The 11,440-nt window shown below is 34.8% G+C and overlaps 2 protein-coding genes across 4 annotated transcripts in view; one reads left to right on the plus strand and one right to left on the minus strand.

Annotated features, from left to right (window-relative positions):
• Positions 1-5,529, minus strand: part of znf366 (zinc finger protein 366) — an 18,602-nt gene extending 13,073 nt beyond the window's left edge. For 2 of the 3 annotated variants that reach the window (XM_016451145.1, XM_016451143.1), the window contains exons 1-2: positions 5,429-5,529; positions 2,973-3,633 (exon numbers count right to left, since the gene is read on the minus strand). In XM_016451145.1, the coding sequence (XP_016306631.1) occupies positions 2,973-3,578 (606 nt within the window). In that variant the 5' untranslated portion in view covers positions 3,579-3,633; positions 5,429-5,529. The remainder of the gene's footprint in view (positions 1-2,972; positions 3,634-5,428) is intronic. The other variant, XM_016451144.1, reaches the window with a different exon arrangement.
• Positions 5,530-9,472: 3,943 nt separating this feature from the next.
• LOC107661522 (fatty acid binding protein 1-B.1-like) lies at positions 9,473-11,027 on the plus strand. The gene is made up of 4 exons (XM_016451147.1): positions 9,473-9,568; positions 10,485-10,657; positions 10,741-10,833; positions 10,902-11,027. The coding sequence occupies exons 1-4, from the start codon at positions 9,502-9,504 to the stop codon at positions 10,953-10,955; spliced, it is 387 nt and encodes a 128-aa protein (XP_016306633.1). The 5' UTR covers positions 9,473-9,501; the 3' UTR covers positions 10,956-11,027.
• The last annotated feature ends 413 nt before the right edge of the window (positions 11,028-11,440 follow it).

The raw sequence follows: 11,440 nt of genomic DNA on the forward strand, positions 1-11,440 counted from the left end.
AAATCGCATTTTTATCAAATACTACATCTGGATCATATTCAGTAATATTATCAAAGCAAAGATGCAGTAGATGGCTTCCATCAGTACTCCCAAAGCTTGCACAGGCCTTTAACACTAATTCGGCAGTTTTCATTTATATGCGGTTAGTGTTGATGAACGCATTACTTTTCATATGCATATGCACAAGGGCATAGTTTTGGTGTGAACTGTTTTAGGGTCCCGCGTCATGCTCACACATAAGGTTTATTTATTTGTTTGTTTGCTTATATATTTATTTTTGTGAAATGGTCTTTTGTGCTATCATCTATGCAAAGTTGGTGGAATAAAGTAACATCATAGTTAACAATTACTTGTTTACATAGGATATATATATATATATATATATATATATATATATATATATATACTATATATATGTGTGTGTGTGTATATGTGTGTATATATATATATATTATATATATGTGTGTGTGTGTGTAGCTCACACATAAGGTTTTTTTATTTGTTTGTTTGCTTATATATTTATTTTTGTGAAATGGTCTTTTGTGCTATCATCTATGCAAAGTTGGTGCAACAAAGTAACATCATAGTTAATAATTACTTGTTTAAATAGGATATACTGTGTATGTGTATATATATATATATATATATATATATATGTTAAAATTACTAATGATTTTGTCATTACTGTACATTAACTTAATGTTTAAGCATTTTTAATATGAATTCCTGTCATTTGTATCTTTTCAGGAACTCAGTCCTACAGATGCCAATTAGAGACCATTTTACATAAATGATTCATGGATTTGTTTGGTTGGGGATCAGTTTTTGATCAGTTTTCTGTCTTTTAAACGGCCTTGAGTTCATGCATTCCATCAAACCCTTGACCTTGGTGTTGCAAGCGCCACTGCAAAAATTATGTTCTTACTCAAGTGTCTTTGTCTTGTTTTCCAGTACAAATATCTAGACATCCTTAAATCATAATGCATTTACTTAAGTCTTGTTTTCTGAGAAAAATGCATCAAAAAGTAAATTTATGCTTAAAACAAGAAAAAACGGGGTAATAAATATAACCTTGTTATTAAGATTTTTCTGATTTTAAGCATGAACTCAGTTTTTCAGTTACTTGGATTTTTAAGTACATGCATCTTGGTTTAAGAATGTTTTGTACTGTAAAACACAAGATAATAATTTTTGCAGCTATAGGAAGGCATTCACTGCAAAAAAAATTATTCTCTTACTTAGTGTTTTTGTCTTGTTTTCTAGTATAAATATAAAGAAAACAAGACGTAATATCTCAATTCATTTTACTTGTACAGTAAATGCATCTTGATTCAAGAATGTTTAGATATTTATACTAGAACACAAGACACAAACACTAAGTAAGAGAATAATTTTTTGCAGTGTTTCTGGTGAATTGATTTTCACTGGCTTTGTTGTGAATTAGAATCCCATTTATTGCTTTCATGCATTTGGCTGAGGCTTTTATCCTAAGTCAATTGTATTGCATTCATGTTTGATCAGTTCATGCATTCCTGGAATCGAACCTTAGACCTTGCCGTTGCAAGCGCCACTGCAAAAAAAAAAAAAAAAGATGTTCTTCCTCAGCGTTTTTGTCTTCGCTACTTATGACTGCTTTTAGGGCTGCACGATTAATCAAAAGCGATTGTCATGTGCATCTCGCCGGTTCTGTGATCAGCAGTAAATCTCCATCACGTGCTTTCAGATGGAGCAGCGTTTACTACACAGAGCCACTCCATATTTTTTTTTTTACACAGAGTAGCTTCTCAGTGAACTACGGCTCTGTGTAGTAAATGCTGCTCCATCTGAAAGCACGTGAAAAAAAAAAAAAAAAAAGATGTTCTTCCTCAGCGTTTTTGTCTTGTTTTTTTTCTAAACATCCTTAAATCAAGATACATTTACTTGAGAAGCAAAATTAATTCAGTCTGAAAAATGCATCAAAATTAAATGAGTTTATGCTTAAAACAAGAATAAATGAAATAATAAATATAATGAATTTGAATTAACTGGCAGATATTTTTCCCTTTTCAAGCATAAACTCACTCAATTTTCAGATTTTTCAGTTATTTTACAAGAATGTTTTGTACTGGAAAACACAAGATAATCATTTGCAGCTATATGAAGGTATTGTGATGAATTGATCTTGACTGACTTTGTTGTAAATTAGAACTAAATCCCATTTATTGCATTCATGCATTTGGCAGAGGCTTTAATCCAAAGCGATTTGCATTGCATTCACGTTTGATCAGTTCATGCATTCCCTGAGAATCGAACCCCTGATCTTGGTGTCGCAAACACCATACACTGCAAAAAATAATGCTCTTACTCAGTATTTTTGTGTCATTTTCCAGTACAAATATCTAAACATTCTTAAATCAAGATACATTTAGATGCAAAATAACTAGAGATATATCGTCTTATAAATGAATCAAAATTGAGTTTGTGCTTTAAACAAGAACAAAATCTGCCAATGGGTGTCAAAAGATAATCTTGTATTCCCTTTGAATTTAATTTTCATTCTTTGACTCCATTGGCAGATATTTTCTTGTTTTAAGCATTGGCTTCTTACACAGAATAAGGCACGCAACACATTTCATAGCATTCTAAGCAGTGATAAAGACACTGCATTATAAATATGCTTTATTATAATGAGAAGAACTCAGATAAGCCATATATTGTCCTAGTTGTGTGTTTATTAGTCACGTGGAAGCTGTTAAATCTTCTGTTTATTCAGCAACCGCTATTTCCTGGGTTTCTTCTGCGGGGTGTTTTTAAAGTTTCTCTGGCCTTCGGATGGAGATTTACTACTGATCACAGAACCGTGCAAAATGCGCATGACAATCGCAGCTTTTGCCTAATCGTGATTGCGATTTCATTTCAATTTATCGTGGAGCCCTAACTGATTTTGTGCTCCAGGGTCACATATGGTATTACCGGCACATATGTCTACACACCTGGCACTTGTGCGGCCGTGTGCCCTGGTGCGTCAGCATGTGTGTGTGCAGGTGGCTCAGCTGCTTGAAGAGTTTCCCGCAGAGGTTGCATTCGTGTGGTTTGATGCCGCTGTGGCCCAGGATGTGCGTGATCAGGTTGTATTTGGACGTGTAGGATTTCTCGCACACGCGGCACTTCCAGCGCTTCTGATCACCGCCCACATTCACGTAGTAGCTTTCATCCACGTGCACGTTCAGCTTTTCCGGTTTGCTGGCTTCTTGGCTCCTGCGGCGAAACCGTGTGGCTTCGGTGGGGTAGAAGGGGTTCGGAGAGAGATGGAGGAACGGGAATGGGACCAAACTGGGATGGAAAGAAAGGAAGTAGGGAGCAGGAGAGCGCAGGAGTAATGGAGGCGACGGAGGCCACAGCGGCAGAGGCTTCAACGTCTCCTGATTCACCTGGATCACGCGATGGAGACGCAGCCGGTTCAGGTCGATCATATCTGGGACGAATCGGTGCGGCTGAGGCACGACGGGGCGAGGGAGAGGATAGGGGAGAAGAGAAAGGTCGACGCTTCTGCTGGAGAAGTCCTCTGGACGCTTGCGTTCGCTCTCGGTCGGATCCATGCTGGAGGTTTCTACACGATCAGATCACGGAGTGTGAGAATCGTCCATCACCTGCCTGCGAAAACATGTCGAATGAGTTACTGCGTTCATGCATTTGGCAGATGCTTTTATGCAAAGTCATTTGCATTGCATTCATGTTTGATCAGTTCAGGGCTGTAACCACTAGGGCTGTCAAAATGACTGAAAAACTAAATTCGAATTTTCTATTTCGAAAATAATAATAATACCTCCTTGTTGCTGAGAAATATAATGTAGAGATTCAGTATTGAAGCTATTTTATTAGTAAAAGTCGTGGGGCAGCGTTGACAGGAAGTTTCTGTGCTCCTGAATGTTTCTGTGTGCGAGTGGTGTGTGTATCTAAACATTCTTAAATCAAGATACATTTAGATGCAAAATAACTAGAGATATATCGTCTTATAAATGAATCAAAATTGAGTTTGTGCTTTAAACAAGAACAAAATCTGCCAATGGGTGTCAAAAGATAATCTTGTATTCCCTTTGAATTTAATTTTCATTCTTTGACTCCATTGGCAGATATTTTCTTGTTTTAAGCATAAACTCAATTCATTTTAATGCATTTTTCAGATTTTACAGTCATTTTGCTTCTCAAGTAAATGCATTTAAGATGGTTTTTGCACTGAAAAACACTAAGTAAGATTTTCACTGGCTTTGTTATTAACTATTGTGTTCCTGTCTGATTCACACTGCTCCAGAAAACAACAGCTTTTTTGGTTTCATCGGATCTGTCAGTGTTTGTTGGAATAGTGTGAACCGAATCAGTCAGACAAGACACTCTCTTCCTCTCTGCTGTTCTTCTGTGTTTCATTTTCACTGCATTAGGACTGGAACTTCTCTTTTTCATTACAAGCCATTAGCTGGTGCTGTCATTCGAGCAGATTACAGTCAAACTATCACAGCAGGGAAATACAGTCCGGCTCAAAAACAAGCCTAACTAATGCAAACAACACCAAATACTTCTGCTTTAAACAGATGAATGACATCCTAATGACACAAACATTGACAGCAGACAGAAACTATCCTCAAACCAAGAATTCACATGCATAATCAAACTAAACATGCACTAAAGACAGAGTGTTTTCCTTTGCATAATACATGATGATCTAATATGCATTTTGCATATTAGATCATATTTGTGCAACTAAAACATGCAGTTTAATATAAAGCCAAAATCTGCACTGGAAAATAAATGATTTTCTTTCTTAGTATTTTTGTTTTGTTTTCCAGTGCAAATGTCTAAACATTCTTAAATTAAGATTGATTTAAGAAGCAAAATATGTTTTCTGAAAAATATAGCAAAATGAAGAGAGTTTATGCTTAAAACAAAACAAATATCTGCCAAAGGGCTCAGAAAAATCATCTGAATTCAAAGGGAAAACAAGTTTATTTTTCTGTCCCCATTGACACACATCTGTTATTGTTTAAAGCACAAGTTAAGTTCATTTTGATCTTTTTTTCCAGAAAATAAGACCTGTTATCTTATGCAAATTTTCATCTCAAATAATTCAGATTCGTTAGATATTTGCACTGGAAAACAAGACAAAAACACTGAATAAGAAAATCGTTTTTGCAGTGTGTAGTCCATATACACTGAAAATAGATGCAATTCAGGAAATATAAGTATATTTTATATATGTATATTGATAACTATATCATCTGAAAAATACAAATATTTGAATTGTTATGGAGGTTGGAGGTTATTTTTTTAAATACAGGCATATTTTGAGCATGTGAGCGGATCATGTGAACATTTGATCATTACAGAATCCATATTGATCCATGACTGAACACATGCACCTGTAAAGCGCATCGGTGTGTGTGTGCTCTCTTACCTGTCTCCTGCTCTGCTCTCCTCACAATGAGCTCCAGCCGCACAAACAGCATTTGAAGTGACTTAAGAAAGAGAACAGGAACAATCACTTTGTTCTCATTTTTTCAGATGAGTACCTTCGCAAAGAAGGAAGGAAGGGAGGGAGAGGAAGTCAACAAGCCTGTGCTTTCCTGCACAAAAATAAGGAAACACTAGATACACATCTCCATTCCTCTTCGAAACGCTGCGGAGGATTGAAGCGACCGCATTTACGCTGGAGATCATACGAGCGAACATACGACCAGCCTCTGATTTCTCCATCACTGCACTGATTTAAGGTGTAACGTTACATGCAAACCACCCTGACTGATGACCTTTGACCCCTACCCATAATTCTACACCGCTGTCCTGTTTAAAAGTCACTGTGTTTCATTCAGAACAGCTTCAGCTCAACATGTCTGATTAATGCGTTTTAGCATGTTCTTCTATTGCGGTGAACAGATGATAATTAACTCCTACACAAATCAAACGTCCAGTGAGTGCAAACATCCCGAGAACCAGACAACTAGAAATATCTGATCAGAATGTATTTCAAATATATGGCTTGTTTAAATCTTCAACAGCAAAATAAATAAATAAATAAATAAAAAGAAAAAATCAAAACAAACAAACAAAAAACTAAACAAAATACAAAATGTACTTCAAGAGCCAAGAAAATACATTTTGGATCAATTTAAAATCGCTTTTGTTTAAGGTATGGTTACACTGTGTTTAAGGTATAGTAACAAAAGCTTCAAGTTTTGTTACTTTGGTCTAAGCATGTGTCTATAGTGTTCAAGCAACGGGCAAAAACTGTAAAGTATCTTTTAATTTTTTTATTAATTTCAAACATCAGTTGCCAACGTTTTATGTTTAAAATATCGAAACATTATTTATGCATTTGTAACTGCAGGTTAAAGCATTACATGTCCCTCAGAGCTGCATTAAACAGTGTGTAAACACATCTAAATGCCATTCAGATGCAGCTTCTGTGTTTCCTCTGCATTGCAAAGATGAATTTTGTCAATACTGACTCCATTTGCTCGGTAACAGCCCAAATGTCTTATTGACCGATTAAATGTACAAAAAAAAATGGACTCAAAAGGTGATGCACACTTTTAGAAAAAAAAATTGGCTAAAAAATGCCCATAAAAGATAAAAATCAATTTAAACTTATTGGAAAAGATTAATCTGCTATATGACAATAGTCTATATCAGCTGGAATACTTCAAACCGGAGCTGTTTTTGTTTTAAATGCTGCTAAGAAGACACCCCAAAAGATAAATACATACATACATACATATATACATAAAACTTATTCTGAATGTAGCATGTTTCTGAGGATTCAGTAATAAAATGCAAACTCAGATGCAGAATCAGCAATGGACTGAGAAGATCACAGTAACTGAATGAACCAGTTAATCTTGACACAGATATGATGCAACTTCAGCTGACCGAAGCGTAAAGCTGTGATATTCCTCTGGATGCAGCTAACTGAGCTGATTATAATCATCATTAATGAAGGAGTGTTAAACAGTTTGTGTTTAGCCCTGGTCTGTGATGTGTGTGGATCTGACGAGAGAAGACGAGCAGCTTTAGCCTCCAGTGACCTTCAGTGTTCCTCTTTCACATCATGAACCCAGTTCATCTGTGCAAATGCATACGATCATTATATATGTGACCAAACCACACCACACTGCTTAATTACAGTCTGATTAGTGTTAAACAATGCAGATGAATCTGTTCGTCAGGTGAGAATATAAAACCTCTGATTGACTGTCCTGATCTGCTGATACTGACACCTCTCTCACCGTGTTTTATGAACTCTTCAGTATCTCCTGTGTGTGTGTGTGTGTGTGTGTGAGTGAGTGAGTGAGTGTGTGTGTGTGTGTGCGTGCGTGTGAGTGTATATATATATATATACACAGTATATATGTATATATATACACACACACACACACATTTATAAAAATAAATATAAAGGACTGACAAAAACAGAACAAAATTAAAATAAAAACATTCTAAATAATAATGTTTTATTATTATAGTTTATAGTTTATTTCTAAATAATTCACAATCTTTTTCTCTTTTCTCCCTAAGCCCTTATGAATCCCTAATGATACTGAAACAACAGGTTCGCAATCTTTTGTGTCTATTAATAATACAGCACTAGCAGATAAATAAATAATAGATAGATAAATAAAGCACGTCACTATGAAGAATTAAAGGTAAGGGTCAAAGGTCATCGAGGTGGACATGGATATTATCATCAACTAAAACCATTACAAACCTTTTCATTACTCAAAATAAAATACAGATGATCTGTAATAAAATATTTTCTAAAATGCCTAGATTTTACAGTTGACATCATACAGGTTTTAACAGATAAGCTGGTTTATGGTTTGATTGTTTGCGCGGTGTTATCTGCGTCAGTGTTTGAAGTGTTGTGCCGCTCAAGCAAACGCTGATGAGAGTCAGTGTGTCCTGATAAAACACTGATAATCACTCAGCTCTGAAAGATACACATGAAGTAATGCTGAGCGTTGATGAACTGAGCGTTGCTCGTGATGCTGCTAATGAGACACAGAGACGCTCAGATATCACGCTAATAGATCAAGCTTACGATGCATTTGTGCCGCTCTGTATTTTCTCTGATGAAGGTTTTGTCCCGTGGAAAATCCCACATGCCTGTTTTCTGATCCGCATCAAAGCCAGTGAAAGACTCGTTTATGCTGCAGTTACAGATCGTTTGCACGGCGTTTGACACGCTGTTTATAATCGATGCGGCCTCAGAAATGCAGCTCTGACAGAGCAAAGCATGCCCTATTTGTATCAGACTCATGACAGATTCCTGATCTGCAGAAAGCACAGGCATTATTAGATGAGCATGACATCATTTGCAATGATTCGCCCTGATTTTACCATCTGAGAAACATCCGGAACAGATGCTTAGCAATGAAATTACAACTGTTCCTTATTTGTGTATCTATTAATATTCTGACATGAACAATTCTACAACTGTTCAAGTTGAGTGTGATGATCAGGGTAATTACAGTTTAAAACTAAAACCATAAAAAAAAATAATAATAAAATAAATAAATAAATAAATAAATATATATATAATTTGTCACTTAAAATGAAATAAATATTAATTTAAATAAAATAAGTTATATTTAAAAAAATCTTTAAAATAAACCGTATTTTATTTCAGCTAGTTGGCACGCCATCATTTCTCATTTTTGGTTAGTTTAACTTGAAATGCGAACATAATTTAAACTAAAACTGAAATTAAAAAAAAAATTAATACAACTATATAGACATGAAAAATAACAAAACTGGCAAAAACACAAAAATTAAATAAATGTTAACTGAAATAAAATGAATTATAAAAAGATTTAACATTTTATTTTCTGCTAGTTGCCAAGCCAACATTTTTTATTTACATTTTTGATTAAAATAATTAAAATAATTAAAACTAAAGCAAAACACAACGAAAATAGAATAAATCTTAACTGAAATGAAATAAAAAATGTAAACTCATTTTAACTAGTGGTCAAGGCAACATTACTTATTTTCATTTAGTTCAACTTAACAAAAATAGATAAAACTAAGTAAACTAAAACTACCTAAATAAATACAAATATAGAAATAAAATTAATAAAACAATATAAAAAAAATACAGACAAATTAACAAAAAATAGAAATGACAAAAACACACAACAAAAGCACTAAAACTTCCACTAAAATTTAAGTGAAAGCAGAAAATAAAAATGTAATTGAAATAATTACAAACTACAATAGTGTCTCACTGACACTAGATAGCCCTGGTGATGATGTCATGCTGATGAGGGCAAAGGTGAAGGCCAGGATCTGATCAAACCTAACCTTTTATAGATCTGCGCAGCACTGTTTCACCCCACATGACATTTAACCTGATTTCACAGTAATCGGCCAATCAGGATCATCCAGTCAGATTAATGACTCTTCATCTGCGTGTTTGACGATATAAAAGCATCTCTTAGACTCTCTGGAGTTACTGTACATTCACCGGTCAGCATGTCGTTCAGTGGGAAATATCAGCTGGAGAGTCAGGACGGATTCGTGGAGTTCATGAAGGCCATCGGTGAGTGCACATCAAAATTGAATGCTGGATGTAAATGAAATGCTGATAAAATGCCCAGTTGCATACATTGCATTGAGTATTTCATGTATTGCATTGAGTATTTCATGTATTGCATTGAGTATTTCATGTATTGCATTGAGTATTTTATATATTGCATTGAGTATTTCATGCATTGCATTGAGTATTTCATGTATTGCATTGAGTGTTTCATATATTGCATTGTGTTTCATGCATTGCATTGAGTGTTTCATGCATTGCATTGAGTGCATTGCATTGAGTGTTTCATGCATTGCATTGAGTATTTCATATATTGCATTGAGTATTTCATGCATTGCATTGAGTATTTCATATATTGCATTGAGTGTTTCATGTATTGCATTGAGTGTTTCATGTATTGCATTGAGTGTTTCATGTATTGCATTGAGTGTTTCATGTATTGCATTGAGTATTTCATGTATTGCATTGAATGTTTCATGCATTGCATTGAGTGTTTCATGTATTGCATTAAATGTTTCATGCATTGCATTGAGTGTTTCATGTATTGCATTGAGTATTTCATATATTGCATTGAGTGTTTCATGTATTGCATTGAGTATTTCATATATTGCATTGAGTGTTTCATGTATTGCATTGAGTATTTCATATATTGCATTGAGTGTTTCATGTATTGCATTGAGTATTTCATATATTGCATTGAGTGTTTCATGCATTGCATTGAGTGTTTCATGCATTGCATTGAGTGTTTCATGCATTGCATTGAGTGTTTCATGCATTGCATTGAGTGTTTCATGCATTGCATTGAGTGTTTCATGTATTGCATTGAGTATTTCATGTATTGCATTGAATGTTTCATGCATTGCATATTGCATTGAGTGTTTCACGTATTGCATTGCTCATCACTTGATTATCGTTTCAGGTCTTCCTGGTGATTTGATTGAGAAAGGCAAAGACATCAAGAGCGTGACTGAGATCGAGGAGAACGGAGATCAGTTCAAAGTGACCGTCACCACCGGAGCCAAAGTCATGATCAACAGCTTCACCATCGGACAGGAGACCGAGATCGAATTCCTGACCGGAGAGAAAATCAAGGTGACGCTGTGCTCACAGACCTGCATGCATGAGTTTACGAGTGTCTCATTGCATTGATGATAATGCTGTCGTTTGTGTTCTAGGCTGTTGTGAATAAAGAGGGAAACAAGCTAAAGTCCGTCCTGAACAAAGTCACGTCCGTCACGGAGCTGGTGGATGGAAACACGCTGGTCGATGTGAGTGAGATCAGCGCACATGTGACGTTTTATAGAGTTAAACTCATGTGATTGCTGTTGTGTTTCAGACTCTGACTCTCGGCAGCCTCGTCTACAAAAGGATCAGCAAACGCCTGGCCTAAAAAGAGACCACACTCGCATGACTTGACAAAAAGAATAACATAAAGGGATATTTTTATTAAAGATTTCTCAAAGTCAGATTTGTGTGTTTATCTTTATTATTTGAAAGAGAAGGTTTGTGTTGTGCATGTGTTCATCTAAAAATAAAACTATCTAATGTCATTTTCCTTATTAGAAATAAAATAAACATTCAATGAAATAAAAGGTAAAAAAGTAAACATTTTATTTCAGCTGGTGCAACATTTCTGATTTTTGTTTAGTCTAACTTGAGGTACTAAAATAACTAAAACTAATTAAACTAAAGATAATGAGTAAAATTTAATAAATAATATATAGATATATTTAAAACAACTAATAAAACAATTGCTAAAACTTTAAAATTAACGTGAAAACAGAAAATAAATAATTAAAATATAATTCAAAATATTAAATGCAACATTTAAAAGTTTAATACTAAAAACTAGATCAACTAAAATTAACAAACACT

Source organism: Sinocyclocheilus anshuiensis, unplaced genomic scaffold, assembly GCF_001515605.1.
Source record: "Sinocyclocheilus anshuiensis isolate Anshui unplaced genomic scaffold, SAMN03320099.WGS_v1.1 scaffold479, whole genome shotgun sequence".
Taxonomy (NCBI): domain Eukaryota; kingdom Metazoa; phylum Chordata; class Actinopteri; order Cypriniformes; family Cyprinidae; genus Sinocyclocheilus; species Sinocyclocheilus anshuiensis.